Source organism: Cyprinodon variegatus, unplaced genomic scaffold (assembly GCF_000732505.1).
Source record: "Cyprinodon variegatus isolate N-32 unplaced genomic scaffold, C_variegatus-1.0 Scaffold247, whole genome shotgun sequence".
Taxonomy (NCBI): Eukaryota; Metazoa; Chordata; class Actinopteri; order Cyprinodontiformes; family Cyprinodontidae; genus Cyprinodon; species Cyprinodon variegatus.
In genome coordinates this window covers 1,000,020-1,014,690 of record NW_015150700.1, presented here as the reverse complement: position 1 = coordinate 1,014,690, position 14,671 = coordinate 1,000,020, and the positions used below count along the sequence as shown (strand labels likewise).

General features: G+C 43.2%; 2 protein-coding genes across 2 annotated transcripts in view; one reads left to right on the top strand and one right to left on the bottom strand.

Annotated features, from left to right (window-relative positions):
* LOC107089302 (microtubule-associated protein tau-like) overlaps positions 1–12,580 on the top strand; it is a 17,505-nt gene extending 4,925 nt beyond the window's left edge. Inside the window, exons 3-11 of the mRNA XM_015382025.1 lie at positions 2,960–3,799; positions 4,151–4,191; positions 4,332–4,389; positions 4,478–4,557; positions 7,410–7,559; positions 8,253–8,334; positions 9,750–9,859; positions 11,430–11,597; positions 11,668–12,580. Coding sequence (XP_015237511.1) covers positions 2,960–3,799; positions 4,151–4,191; positions 4,332–4,389; positions 4,478–4,557; positions 7,410–7,559; positions 8,253–8,334; positions 9,750–9,859; positions 11,430–11,597; positions 11,668–11,700 — 1,562 coding nt within the window. The 3' untranslated portion in view covers positions 11,701–12,580. The remainder of the gene's footprint in view (positions 1–2,959; positions 3,800–4,150; positions 4,192–4,331; positions 4,390–4,477; positions 4,558–7,409; positions 7,560–8,252; positions 8,335–9,749; positions 9,860–11,429; positions 11,598–11,667) is intronic.
* Positions 12,581–14,142: 1,562 nt separating this feature from the next.
* cdc27 (cell division cycle 27) overlaps positions 14,143–14,671 on the bottom strand; it is a 21,132-nt gene continuing 20,603 nt past the window's right edge. Inside the window, exons 19-20 of the mRNA XM_015382033.1 lie at positions 14,553–14,671; positions 14,143–14,477 (exon numbers count right to left, since the gene is read on the bottom strand). The exon at positions 14,553–14,671 is cut by the window's right edge and continues 9 nt beyond it. Coding sequence (XP_015237519.1) covers positions 14,386–14,477; positions 14,553–14,671 — 211 coding nt within the window. The 3' untranslated portion in view covers positions 14,143–14,385. The remainder of the gene's footprint in view (positions 14,478–14,552) is intronic.

Below are 14,671 nucleotides of genomic sequence, written 5' to 3'. Positions count from 1 at the left end.
GGCTCAGAGTGAAGCTTTCAAACAGTTTATATAGTGAGAGGTTAATCAGCAGAGCTGATTGGAATCAGCTGAGTGCTGAGAACCAGCTCCCAGGAGGATCCACAGCGCCCTCTGGTGGGCAACCTCTGGATCCCAACAGGAAAAGAAGCCCACAGGAAGGGATCCAAAACAGCCCTCTGGAGGGCAAACCCTTGGATCCCAACAATTTATACACTTAAGACCAGGGGTGCCTAACCGTTTTTAAACCAAGATCTAATTTTGAAGTTGATGGCATGCCGAGATCTACCAAGCCAAACACAAAGGATGACAGTATTTGTTTTTTATTTGCACAGGTGGAGAATAAACAGTAAGTCCAACAAACGGGGAAATGATCAATTGTGTCAAAAAAAAGATTGCAAAAACAGAACTTAACAATCTCATAAGAACTAGATGGAGCCCCATCAGTTGCGATAGATGTCATTATCTCATTATCTCTTCAGATTCCTCTTCGCGCTTTAGAGTCCCTGGTAACCTAGCAACCGTGGCAAACCATGCCCAGCAATCAGCATGCATAAAAAAGGTTCCCTGCATACTTTTTACTTTTCATTTTATTATTATGAAAATAGACGTTGGCCTCTCGGGATCAATGATTTGATTAGTGTTTTTTAAAACGTTTTTTTTTTGTCATAACCATAAATAGGTCTACATTGTAAAACTTCTCGACTGAAACTCCGCCCGCGAACGACTGGTTGGGCACCCCTGCTTTAGACACTTACACATACATTTTAGTTGACGGGCATCTTACCCCACACGCTTCCATTAAAATAAACCTTTGGTTCTCTTCCATCATTTAAGTCGGAACTGCAGACAGAACCTGGATCAAGAAGCAGCTGTTATAGAACCCAACACTGGAGGAAAAGCAGCTATATATGATCAAACAAATTCTGTCATCCTGGTCACTGCAGCTACAAAACAGGCTGAAATTTAATATCCTGAAGTTTTGACACTTATCCAGGAGTCTGCCAGCTCTGTCAGCTGGCACTAGAGCTGACAGTCTGTTAGAGAGCTTATATTTGTCAGCGTTATGGAGGCCCATCCTCCTAAACACATGTTAAGGAGGATGGGCCTCCATAACGCCTGAAAACATCAGCGCTTCAACGACAGATTGCTGCAGTGTGAACCGACCAGAACTGCCAAAGACTCCTGGATAGGTGTGGAAACGTTTTCAGAAAGTCCAGTTGCCTCCTATTTACAGTAGCAGCCATCCAAAATGGCCCTTCCCAGCCAAACGCCTGTAGAATGGCAGCCTATTCCCCTGCAACTCCCTGAAAAATCCCCTCCAACTTTCAGCCACTGGCATTTTTCTGGAAAGGACTCCATCCTTTCACTGAATTACAGGGTCTGACCAGGAGATGGCGCTTCTCTTTAGACCTTAATATCCAAAAATCATGACAGAAAGAATATTTTAGTACAAAGTTAGATGTTTAAAAAGGAATTGTAGGGGAGCAGCCAAGGGCCCATCAAGGAAGCTGGGGACATTTTGAATGGCTGCTACTGTATGCCTGTTTTGTGGCAGCAAATTTTCCTTTAATTTCTATTTTCTGTGAGACAAATTGAATTCAAAATCAGGCTGCAACACATTTGAAATAAAGGTTCTCCCAGTTTCCTCGAAGTTCCTTTTCCCTTTCTGCAGTTTTTTCTTTAGATGTTCTACAGTACAGGATGATATCAAAGCTGCCCAGATTTTTCAAAATGGTTCATTCAGATCTGGTCTGTAGAGGGAGAAATCTGGGCCGTTTCTCAATTCACAAGAACGTGAGTACGGACCTGTGCACTCGCCAAGTATGTTCTTGAGAAGAACACAGGAAAGACTCTAGGAGAACGGGATCATGCAGCACAAAATAGGTCAATTGGAACAGGAGCGTACTGATGACATCATCTCACGCTCGGCTCGTCTGGAGCTGCATTTCCCCTGTTATTAACAGTAGCTAGATAATAATAAATTCTTATTTTTTCACTTATTGGGGGAATAATATTAAACACAGTCAGATAAACACGAATCAAATGAACATTTTGCCAAACAAAAGAAAAACCTCGCCATCAGAGCCAGCTGTAGTTCACACGCGGCTATGCAGAGAGAGGGTTGCTGCAGACGGGCTAACGTTAGCCTTGGCTGCTGCAGACGGGCTAACGTTAGCCTTGGCTGATGTTACCCTAGGAGCTCCGCTGGTTGCTGCGGTCCTCTCAACTTCAGGACTTTCTTTTTAAATTACGCATTAAATCAGTAAACGGGCCATATAGTGACGCTTAAACGTATAATATTCTCACCTCAAGTGATCTTAAAAGGTAGTTTTATTGAACAACGGCAGCAGAAAAGAGAACTTTTAGCTTAATACTCTGAGCTCTGTGAGCACTCCATTGAAAGCTGCTGCTGTCGCAGTGCATGCTGGGACGGCTGTCAATCTCAAGAACGGACACGTCTCCCTGATGCATGCTGGGTAAAGAGGAAGGGGCGAGAACAACATCCGGGGACTTTGTGTGTTCTCGGTCTGCTGTTCCTGTGAACAGTGCTACGGCTGATTCTGATGACGTTTCACAAGCACAAGAGATCGCACAAGTACACATAATGAGATAACGGGTCGGGTCTGGTCTCCCAGTGAGGAATGCTAGTTAATAATTTTACTATCTTCCCTTTAAGATTAAATCACTTGTTTGCACATAACTACTACCTCTAAAAAAAACTTTTTTTCTGTAATATCTTTCAACATGGAAATCTGAGCAGGAAGTTTCTTTACAGGCAGGAAGTAGAAGTTAAAGCATAGAAGAAAATAAGTCTTTTTAAATCTAAAATCTTTCCACAGGGAGTAGAGCGCCCCCTACAGACATAAATTAATACCCAAGCTTGTCAACTCGTCTGTCGTGTTCTTTGTTGTCTTTCATCTCCTTTGTCTCCTCCTCTCGTCTCCTCCTCCTCTGTCAAAACTAGAATCTGCCGGAGTTCTGGAGAAACTCCCGAACGGAAGCGCAGGGCAGCAGGAGGAGGAAGGAGGAGAGAGAAGGAAGGACAGACAGGAGGAGGAAGAGGAGGAGGGGAGGAGGAACTACTCCTCTGCACCTCTCTCTGGAGATCCTGTAGGAACCGGTCAGGATGAAAATACAAACAGTCATGAACAGGTAGACGAGGTGAAGAAAGAAGAGAGAGAAGAAATGACCCACAGTGAGGAGGAGGAGGAGATTAAGGAGCAGCTTCCTTCCTCCACCAGTATTTCTCCTACCCAACAGGAGGAACAAGTCCAAGAAAAGGAAGACATCATAGAGGAGCAGGGTGGAAGGACCGGAGAGGAGGGTTCCTGCTCCTCTCCAGCATCTCCTCCACGTGAAGCAAGAGTCGACAACAATGACGAGACAACGGAAGAGAAATTGGAAGGTGAGGAGGTGCCTTTAGCCGAGGAGATCCAGGAGGAGTCTACAGAGATCTCAGATCTCCAAAAGAATACCTCCTCCCATCAACAACCTCCAGCAGAGGGAAACCATCTAGCTCATCCTTCAGAGGAGAACCTGATCGGGTCCGAGGCGCACTGTAACCATAAAACTAGCACCTTACTGGACCCAGAACCTCCTGCAGAGAAGAACCCAGATGCTTCTACACAGGAGAACCACTCCGATCCTCTCCTGGCTCACCAGGAGCTCCCAGCCAACAAAACTCCCGCTGCTCCTGCCTCTAAAACCAGAGCGCCCCCTGCAGGTGCAAGACAAAGACACAAAGAAAACTCCCCCTCTGCTCCTCTTAGAAGATCAGGCGCTCCTCCTCCCCTCAAAGGTCTGTCTTGCAGCGCCCCCTGCTGTTGCTACCGCGCTTCCTGCTAAAGCGCCCCCTGCTGTACTCCCTGCAGCCGCACCCTACCTCTCTCCGCTCCTCTTCCTGCTTCCTCTCTTTTATCCATCTATTTCCTGTTTACCCTTTGGGCACCTCCCTGCTTGCGCCTCCTTATCACTCGTCCTCCTCATCCTCTTCCTCCTCTGTGTCAGTTTTCCGGACAATCCCTCCCGCTGAAGGTGACACAGACTGATCACTTACCGTTCGACCTCCCTGTTGTCATGGAAACTGCCTCATCAGTCAGAATCTGTGGCGGTTGTTTGATGATATTGACGATGTTATCTTTGTCCTCAGGTAAAGCGGCGGTGAAGGAGACAGCTGATGAAGCTGGGGAGGTAAACTACCGATCTGTTGATCAGTTTATTGCGTGTTTACACTTTATATCTGGGTCCTAAGTCCAGTTTTAGAGAAGTGGTGGAAATAAAGCTCTACACACTTCTGTCAGACTGTAAAGATGAATTTGATCTATTTTCAGGTCTCCAGGGCAGCAGGGGGCAGCAGAGCCGCAAAGATGATCTCAGGCAAGAGCACAGGTAGATCAAAGCAGCCACAACCACTGTGATCCGTAAGTCCAATAAAAGCAGTGCCAACAGACTCCTCCCTGTCCCACCTGTCTGCCAGAGTCCGTCGATGGCGTCAACAGTCCAGGAAGTCGCTCCCCTGCCAGCAGATCGTCCACCCCCAACAGAGATGTGAAAAAGGTCTGGGCACCTGAACGCATCAGAGACATTCAAACACCTGAGTGGATACGGGTTCCTTTGACCAATACATAAACCCCATTTACACTACCCTTTTGAAACCGTGGTACGCAGAACTGAACCGGACTGCGCCAGACACAACCGAAGCACGCTAACATGGTACTAGTTGATCAGTAGGGCTAGGCGCGGTTCAGTTCTGGCACCGGTTCTCAGATAACAAAGATCGTATGAGCAGACTGCGTCATCTTCTTACAGTCAAGGACTGGTTGTCCTCCCCCAGCAGTGTGTCGTAGTGAGCTTGTCGCAGGAATGACACAGACATACAGCCGAGGTGGTGAGAAAGTGGGGGCAAGTTTGTCTGACAAGGGACATAAGGGGCAAAAAAAGAGCAGGAATCCAAGTGGGAAAAGGGTCCCAGCAAGCCGGTACAGTACCAAACAGGAAATACGCATAGTGTAGAGCGGATGTAGATTTGACCAATCAGAGGCCTTCTGTCTGCGGTCACCTACAATTTGGGGGTGGTCCAGCAGAGTGTCTCCAGAGGGGGTGGGGACGTCTCTGCATTCACTGCAACACCTACGCAATCGACCTAGTTAAATCAGCCTTCAGCTTTCGTAAACATGAAATTTCCGACATACTTAAAAATACTAGCTTCCTTACTGTGCCGCACGATTTCCAGTGATGATTCTGCTTTGCAGTGTGATGAACCTCAACGTCTGTCATTGTTTCCTGCATCTGTAAGCCATGATTAGATTATCGTTTGTCGTATCCACTTCCCAAAAGCTGACTGTCAAGTAAATCCACCAAAGGCTGCCTTCGCAAACCTCCTGAATGTTACAGACGCTGCCATGTTGATTTGCTTGTTTACTTCTAGAGAGCAGGAGTACAGTAGATCGTACTAGGTGGCAAGTAACCATGCCAGCGTGGTGTGTAAATGGCCGTAAGGAACCGAGCTCTGCACAAATCGGTTTTCAGAGTGTAGTGTAAATGGGGCCATAAACACAACTGGACACGCCCTCCATCTACTGGCAAGACTGTTTGTCAACACCGGCCTCCTTACACCGCTGTGTATCTAAAGAAGGACATTCCTGGTGTAAATATACAATCCCCTCTTAGTTCAGCAGTTTATACCCAAGGCACTATTTAGCTTTTCTAAAGGCATCTACATTAACATCCCATTCTAAAAGACCAGAGCATAGCTGCTGGAAGTGGCGGTGCTGCAGCACCCCCTAGTGATGAGAAGGAGATTAAAAAATATATATATTAGAAATACTTTGCACAATTTATATATTTCTTAAGGAATACTTTGGGAAATTATTTTGACTTTTTATATTTTATTTTACATGCATTTGGATTCTAATTTAATTCATGGAAGTTACGTTGTCATGGCAACGTCAACCAAGCTAGAGCATGGTATCCCGCTCACGATAGCAGACTAGTAANAGCAGACTAGTAAATTTACATAGTCTAATGACAGGAACGAGGAGGAAATATGGCACAAAAACACATTTCAGATTTGTCCGTTCTTGAGAGGTTTTTTTATTTCCTCAACCTGAGATTGCACCAGAATATTTGGACACCTGTAACCATGGCAGGGTGCCCTGGCTGTGGCCTAAATAAAGACCATGGTGCCGCCACCTACTTTCATATCTATCCGTGCAGTTTAACGTAACCATAGTATTTTAGAGCATTATTTTGATCTTGTGTTCTTTATATAATGGAGAACTGTTCGATAATGTTTAAATAGATAGTAATATAATTATTTCCTTGTGGTTTGTGTAAAATAACTTTGGAGTTGATAGTCACGTGTAACATATTGTTTTTGTGAAGTTTAATTAATAGCGCATATATTCACCTGAGAACTGATGATCTTTATGTGTCACAGACCCTTGTTGCGTGCACTGAAGCATATATGATAATAAAGTAGTGAATCTCAGCCTATTTACTTATTTAATTTTATTGCATTTAAATTGGCCTATAAGCTCATAGGTCTGGACCAGAGGTTCCTAAACCTTTAGCCTTCTGACCCACAAAACAGAACCAGATTTATTTTGTCATTTTGTATACATGAGAAAAAAAGGAAATTCGTTTAAAAACAGCTCTAGACAATTTCATTTTAAAGTGCAGCCTTGAAAACAGTAATAAATACATTTAAAAAAGTAATATAAACATATGACTGTATATTTACAGTTCTAACATTAATTATTTATTTTTTTGAAAGACAAATATTTAAAAATACTCTATGAACCAGAGGTATACAGTAATAGTTATAAAAACAGCACCAAACAAATGTATTTGTATTTTTAAATTACTATGAGTTTTTTTTTTTTTTTAGATCTTTATAGTAGTGATGCATTTTAGCGAAAGGATTTTTATCAAAAGCATAATTAATGTGCACAAATGAGGAATAGTTGTAATAACTATAAATGTTAACAGAGTTTTATGGGGCCTCCAGGAACTGCCTGGAATTGCCTAATGTTAACCCCCCCCCCCTAGATGTAAGTTTGCAGGTCTTTTCCTTGAGTCAGTCACAATATTGGGCACAGTAGGGAAAAGCAGCAAGTAGTATAAAATACCACAAACACTTTGTAGACAATGTTTCCCACGTCTCGTTTTNGAGTCAGTCACAATATTGGGCACAGTAGGGAAAAGCAGCAAGTAGTATAAAATACCACAAACACTTTGTAGACAATGTTTCCCACGTCTCGTTTTAGCAAAGAACTGAGATGTGTAAAATATTTTGGGTTTTAACAGAGTTTTGAAGGAGTTTGGGTATAGGTTCAACTGGTCTGCTATTTGAAACCAAACTACCTGTCAGTGTTTGTCAAAGGAGGTTTAACTGGTGATTTCTGCAGGTGGCAGTGGTCCGAACACCCCCCAGATCTCCTGGTTCCACTCGTGGCCGGACACCTCCCCTCACCTCCCACCCAATGCCTGACCTCAGCGGCGTCAAATCTAAAATTGGATCCACGGAGAATCTGAAGCACTCACCTGGAGGGGGCAAGGTAACACCTGGCTGTGCATGTGTGTGTGCTGTTGTTATTGTATAAAAGAAAGGACAATTTTTACCAAAGTGAGAACATTTTGCTGGTTCTCTGCTTTTTTTTCTCTTGATTTCAATTCAATTCATTTTCTTTCTATTGCACCAATTTACAAAACATCATCTCAAGGCACTTTCCAGTTCAACCAGATCATCCAGTCAGATTGATTCAAAGTTTTCTATCTAAGGAAAATCTGTTGATTGCATCGACTCATTGACTCGAATGCAATCCCTCACACTGAGCATGCTTGTAGCGACAGTGGAGAGGAAAAACTCCCTTTTAACAGGAAGAAACCTGCAGCAGAACCAGGCTCAGTGTGAGCGGCCATCTGCTGAGGCCCACTGGGGTTCAAGGAGACAGAAGCAGACATAGAAAAAGCAGCTGCAAACAACAGCCCCATCCAGGAAACACACAGCCAGGCAGACGAGCTCTGACGAGCTTCTTAGGTTTAGAACTAAGGTGTGAATTGCATTCAGGTTAGGTATGCATTAGTAATGGTTAGGTTTAGAGTTTTTGTTAAATTTGTCGATAGAAGTTGAAAATATGAGTTGAAAAGCAATTAAAGTAGATAGGATTCAACACATTGACCTCAAAGCTTATAGAAGAGGGGAATATGTTTGATGGTCGGCCCTGACCTGCATACCTGTTCACCTACAGGTTCACATTGTCAACAAGAAGCTTGATCTGAGCAACGTGTCATCAAAGTGTGGGTCTAAGGAGAACCTTCACCACAAGCCAGGTAAGTCACTCCAACCTGTAGTCATGACATCATAGTCAGGAGGAGCAATCTATCAAACAATCGAAAGATAATTAACTGTTGATTAGAAGGAATTCCTTCTGTTGTTGGATTGTTGCTGCTTTCCACTTGAAAGCCGTTTATTCTTAAAGGAAAAAGTCAGTTCAGCAAGAAATAATCAATGGAATATCATCTATACCTAAAACTAATATTGTTTGCGGTAATTTAAGGAATTTAGCGTTAAGCAGTAAAAAAATAAAAAACAATAATTTTCATTACGATCATTGAGTCTGGGAGCGGCCATTTTTGCCCAAATATAGTAGCCCCTCCCTCCTGCCATCTTCCAGCAGTGACGTCACGGTGCGGTAAGCCTAGCGCCATTCTCCCCGCTTTCCAAGCTAAATCAATGGGAACTACTAGACACATCTGCAATCAACAACAATTATTGAAGATTTCCAGAGGACTTCACCATTGAAATTCACCAGAGCTATAGTGAAACTGACAATGCCCACGTGCATGGCAGCTGGATGCTGGAATACATCGGGTAAAAGTGAAAAAAAGAATAATTTCCCCTTTCCAATTCCTGATCCTCGACGGACGGGTTGGTCGTTGGATCGCCAACTTGAAGAGGGAGGATTTGCCATCGAACTTCTGGCCAGAGAAAAAACCCGTAATATGTAGCCAACATTTGGAAGAAGAATGTTTTCAAGATGACTTGGATAATAGCGCGTTGTGACAAACACCAGATACAGCACTGGGACTTGATCAACAGCCGATACCGCACCGTGACGTCACTAACCAGTAGGTGGCAGTAGTGTTCTTTGACAAACATGGATGCCTCCAGTAAAGCACATTCACATGAAAATTACTCTGAATTATAAACACTGATCATTCATTAAGCAGTACGTAATAATTTCATATTTAAAGTACAGAAGTTTGAATTCTGAATTTGACCGAACTTCTCCTTTAAGCGGTAGTTTACTGATAATAGGAAGAGAAGTTATGTCAGCTCGGAGCCATGTTATATCTTCTGAATAAGTCCATTTTATCATTGCTCAAGAAATGTTGTGTTTATTCGGTCAAATACAGCTGGAAATATCAGTTCTTAAAATAGAATAATGCGCTACTGTTTAATAAATTCAGTATGTTGTTTAAAAATGTTTGGGCCCTTAAAAACTGGAAAGATCCTCTTGATACAACAGGAAACTGACAATTAAAAAATAATCCCTGCCTTTCAATTTAAGTCCATCAATTAAATCAATCACAGATTAATTTATTGATCAATAACTTGCATCCCGAGTCATTTATGGATTCTGTTTCTAAAAAAAAAAAAAATAATAAACAAGTGTGATGTCATATCTGAGCATGTGCAGTGTGACAGACTGTGTGTGAAGCTCCGCCCCTTCTCTGCTCCTCAGGTGGAGGGAAAGTGGAGATCAAGTCTGAGAAGGTGGATTTTAAAACTGTTCAGTCCAAAGTGGGTTCCCTGGAAAACGTCACCCACGTTCCAGGAGGAGGGAAGAAGAAGGTACATGCTTATAAAATATTAAATTGATTTATCTTCATGTTTTTCCTATTTTTATTTACTCTTTTCTAAATATGTATGTTTTTTAAAGTCATAACTACAACTTTGACATCAAATCAATTACAAAAACGAACACATCCACAGAAGGTCTATTGTGGTCCAGTTTAGAAATATAAATTTTACTTAAAACAATAAAATATATGGATAGTTTTCTCTTTTTTTCTGCACCGATAGTATAGATTGAAATCACTGAACTGGAGGTCAGGTTTGCCGGATCCTAGAGCTGAGAAATATCTTTTTCTCTGACGCATGTTTCTCAGATTCAAGCCAAGAAAAACACTCAATCACAGGGGTAGGGTCAGTGGCGCCTCCAGACATTTTTCATAGGGGATGGCCAGATGTGGCCACTAAAAATCTTGGGGTGACAAACTGAAACTAAAAGCCATAATTTCAGGGTTTGAATCTAATATTGTGGTAAACCTGCCTGTAGAAATCATAAAGACTACCTAATCATATCTTGGTAATGTGTGATTTTTAATGTTATGTCGTTGGCTGTGCAGAATGGGATGAAATGCTAAACAACATTTTACTCTGTGGGGTGGCCAGGGCATTGCACAGGGTGGCCATCGCTATTGGCGCCACTGGGTACAGTACAGTAAGCCACGGCGGTCCAGCATTTCGTACCAGTTAAAGGATTTAAGAGTTGTACACAGTTCAGGGAAGAGCTGTTGCCCGCTGCTTTGTGCAACCAACTTCAGTACGCAGTAAGAAAAGGCTCCAGCATTAAATCTCACACACTACTGTTTAATTTGTGTGTGGTTTGCATTAAACTGTGAAAACCCTCTGCCTGGTTTGTGTGCTCAGCAGCTCAATGCTCTGCCCTCATAGATCAATAGACTATATATTGTGCTATAGGCTTAAGCTGCTGGAGGGTCTGGTGACTACTTTTTTTCTACTATACTTTAGTTGTAAAGTTAAACTCTTTAGTTTTTTCTCTCAGAGAGAAAGCTACTTCTGCCATTGGTCCCTATAAGCTTGTGCTGCATGAGGGATTGCTGCAAAGTAAACGACACAATGCAGTCCACTTTCAATACGCGATATCAGTAAGCTTGAATTCTGCAGGTCAACCTCTCGACTTGCTACGTCTCCTTAGATAGAAAGCGTTTACATGGTTTTAATAAACTAAATCTGACTCCATTATTTGGTTGGGATTAAATTAAACGTACGTACACTTTTTTCTTGGTTTATATGACCGGATTTAAATGCATTTTTTTTTGTAAAATGCCTTATGGCACCTTGTCCTGTGAATTAAGACAAATCAGATGAGAAGTTTTAACTTTTCTATGATGACATAATCCTGACAGAAGAGCTCCACCAACAGGTTAAAAACCCTTGACGTGACAGGTAACCCCAATTTCTAATTCAGTCCTCTTATGGAGGACAAACCAATTGAAGTAGTTCTGAATGTAGCAATATTTTCTATCTAGATCTAAAGATGTATTCTAAATGGGAAAAACTCTACAATGTCAATAAAACTTGATTTTACTCAATTTATTCGTATTATTCTTTACAGATCGAGAGCCACAAGCTGACGTTCAGAGAGAGCGCCAAGGCTAGAACTGACCATGGTGCTGAAATCATCATTCAGGAAGATTCTTCCCCTCGTCGCCTTAGCAACACTTCCTCCCATGGAAGCCTTAACACTACTGAAGCTCCTCCCCTCGATACCCTGGCCGACCAGGTGAGACAGGCTCCCTCACATCATTGAATAAAACCTGGTAATCCGTTAATAACCAGCCTGCTCCTGCCAGGTGTCTGCATCCCTCGCCAAACAAGGCCTGTGATGGATCCAGCTCCGTGCCTGCAAATCCCGCCCTCTTTGTTACCAAGGAAACCAACAGACCAGAAAGAAAATATTTCTTCCTTCTTCATCTCATAAAGTTAAACTGTGATTGGAGAGATGTTGTGATTCAGAGTTAGTCAGCCACGAAAGTCTCAGGAGGACAGGAACCAATCATGCTCGTGCCGAGTCCGGTTCTTTCAGAGCAGCTTATGCCAACCCTACAGGAACCTGGTTTCCTTCGCCAGGCCTGGGAAGTTCAGGTGATCAGCAATTTCCCCGAGTGAATCTATTTTATCTTTCTGGCTAGCGCAGGTTCTGGTTCATTCACCTCTTTAGAAACTCCTGCTTCATCCATCACCCAGAAGGAAGTGTTGGTTTGATGTCATGATGCAAACCCCAGGTGACCCGTAGAGGCGGTAGGTGGACTAAATGTTTGAGGGAATTGAACAAGTAAGACCTTAAGCAGAGTCATAAAGATGATGAAGGGGAAATTATGATTTTTAAATAAATCCGTGAAAAAAAGGGAGACATTTGGATATAAATCAGGTTGACGTGAAACAATTAGCGCATGAGCGCCCCCTACTATCCAGTCCCAGCTGAGCTCTGGATCAGCTAATTCTGTTAGTTTAGATGAAGGAATGACTAAAAGATCTTGCTTGGAGAAAAATAGAATCAGAGCAGCTTTAGGATAAAAAGAAAACAAAACATGGTGCTCATTTTTAACAGAATAAATTTAGTTTCCCATGAAATAAACCAGAGCAGCTGTCCCAGAAACCATAAGAAATCCAGGGTTGATCTTAGGCACCGATTTTAACAGATCATATTTTAGCTTCTTCAGTATCAGTGGAGGCCAAGTGGATCCTGTGATTGGAGGCCAAGTGGATCCTGTGATTGGAGGCCTCTGGGATCCTCCTCCAATCAAGTGACTCTCATGTCATGTGACTGAAGCTGGAAAAACAAAATCTCTCCAATCACAGTCTGACCGATCTTATCCAAATACCACCCCTTCAGTTTTGAATGTGACTGTGCTGTTGGCCCCTCCCAGCCCATTGAAATTACCCAGAATGCCGTTTGATACCAGGTGCCAAACCACCGCTCTGTCTGTGCCTGTCAGCTGTCAAAGTGCTTTGGAACAATAAAGTTTCTCTTGGCTCCGACTCTTCGCTATTTTTCTTTAAGGGAAGCGCCACCTGGTGGTGGTTACGGTGTGGTACTGGACTTAAATACAAACAAAAGAAAACAGCAGACAGCAGGTATGTTCGATTTCAGCAGCTGCATCCTGCATTGGAGATCTGTGAAGAGTTTTGGCTATGGAATCAAACAGGTCCAGCCTTCTCTGGCTTTTACCGCCTGTACGCTCTGTCGCCTAGCAACCATGACAGTTGATACATAAAGCAGGAAAATAATTGATACCGAACTTCGCACTACTGTTCTGAGTGCTAATAACATTTTGGAGGAGCTTCAGCAGCAGTACAGTCATGGTGAATATCATATTTATAGTCCCCACACTGCAGACATTTGAATCTATGCTTAAAGCAAAACACATTTTCAAAGTGACAGATAAAATATTTCAATAAACCAAACATTACACGCCACATATCTGACTCAATAACCATTTAAAACTATTTTCATTCATTTCAGACAGAACTATTCATACACTTATATTAAACTGCACTTACAATATTCACCACAGTTTGGCGCCATTTATATTTTTCCTCTGAGCAGAGAAGCCTGTGTAAAACAAGTTATTCTACTTATAAAAAATTAACAGCTGTTGACAGGAATTTAAAAGTAGTGAAGCTTATTATCGCTAACTGAGCGAGCTAAAATAGGCTAACCTGTTGGCTACTGAGCACAGCTAGCCACAGCGCTAACAGGCTCTCCCCCTGTATTTCATGGTCTAACAGCTTTCTTGTTCACCATAAATGGATATTTTTCCGTTTTGTTACAGATACTACAGCCTCTGCATACGGACGCTGTGCGATGTTATTATCGTTGCCCGGGCAACCACTTTGTTTTACATCATGTGGCAACGTTCAGCCAATCATGTAGCGTGACGTCACTAGCTTGCACAGGGCCCGAGCAGATCTGGTAGCTACAGCGGCTTGCTTGGACTCGCAATGAATCACAGAATACGCGGGACACACCGGATCCGTCCATCCAAATGAGCAAAAAGGCGGCTACATTTGTCGCCACATGAGCAGGAGTCTTCCAACAGGTCTCGGCGCCGCGCTATGACGTAATCGGCAGATGAATCTTGCCTTCGCAGGACGCAGCCCCTGGATTCCAACTCAGCAAGCAATGAGTTAAATAAGATTCCTTCACTGGATTTTATTAAAGTGCCCAACAGCGCCCTCTTGTGCTCACATGTTTCTGTAAACATGCCACCTCTGCAGCTTTCAGGCGCGTTTACATTGGAACAGAGAAGGCATGAAGGAGTGAGCAGTGTTTACATGTTTTATTTGTTTATTTCCAGGACGTTAAAAAGAACAGTTAAAAAAAAAACCCAGCTGTGATGTCACAGGGTTAAGGGGTGGGGCTTCAGGTCAGCAGCAGTCTGTTTCAGCCAGTCAGAGGATTCGGGAGGAGGAGGGGGGGGAGGGTGGAGCTAAACATAAATTTATCTGTGGGCATGTCGTCTAGAAACATGGTAGAGAGGAGACGGGGGGGAAACAGGGGGGCGGGGTTAAAGAACATCGTCGCTCTCTGGCGTGTGGAGCTGCGTGTCGTCAGCGTCCGTCATGAAGCTGCTGTCCTGACTGTCCTCCACCTCGGCCACTGCAGAGACATGGGTGAGATGGGTGAGATGGAGACGGGTGAGACAGAGAGAGAGAGAAGTGGAGGAGGCTGTACCTTCGTCTTCAGGCAGGTATCTCTTATCGATGGCTTCTTTAATCTGATTATTGGCTCCTTTAGGGTCCAGGTCCATGGCCCAGCTGAAGTTCATCAGAGCCAAGTGGGTCTGACCCAGC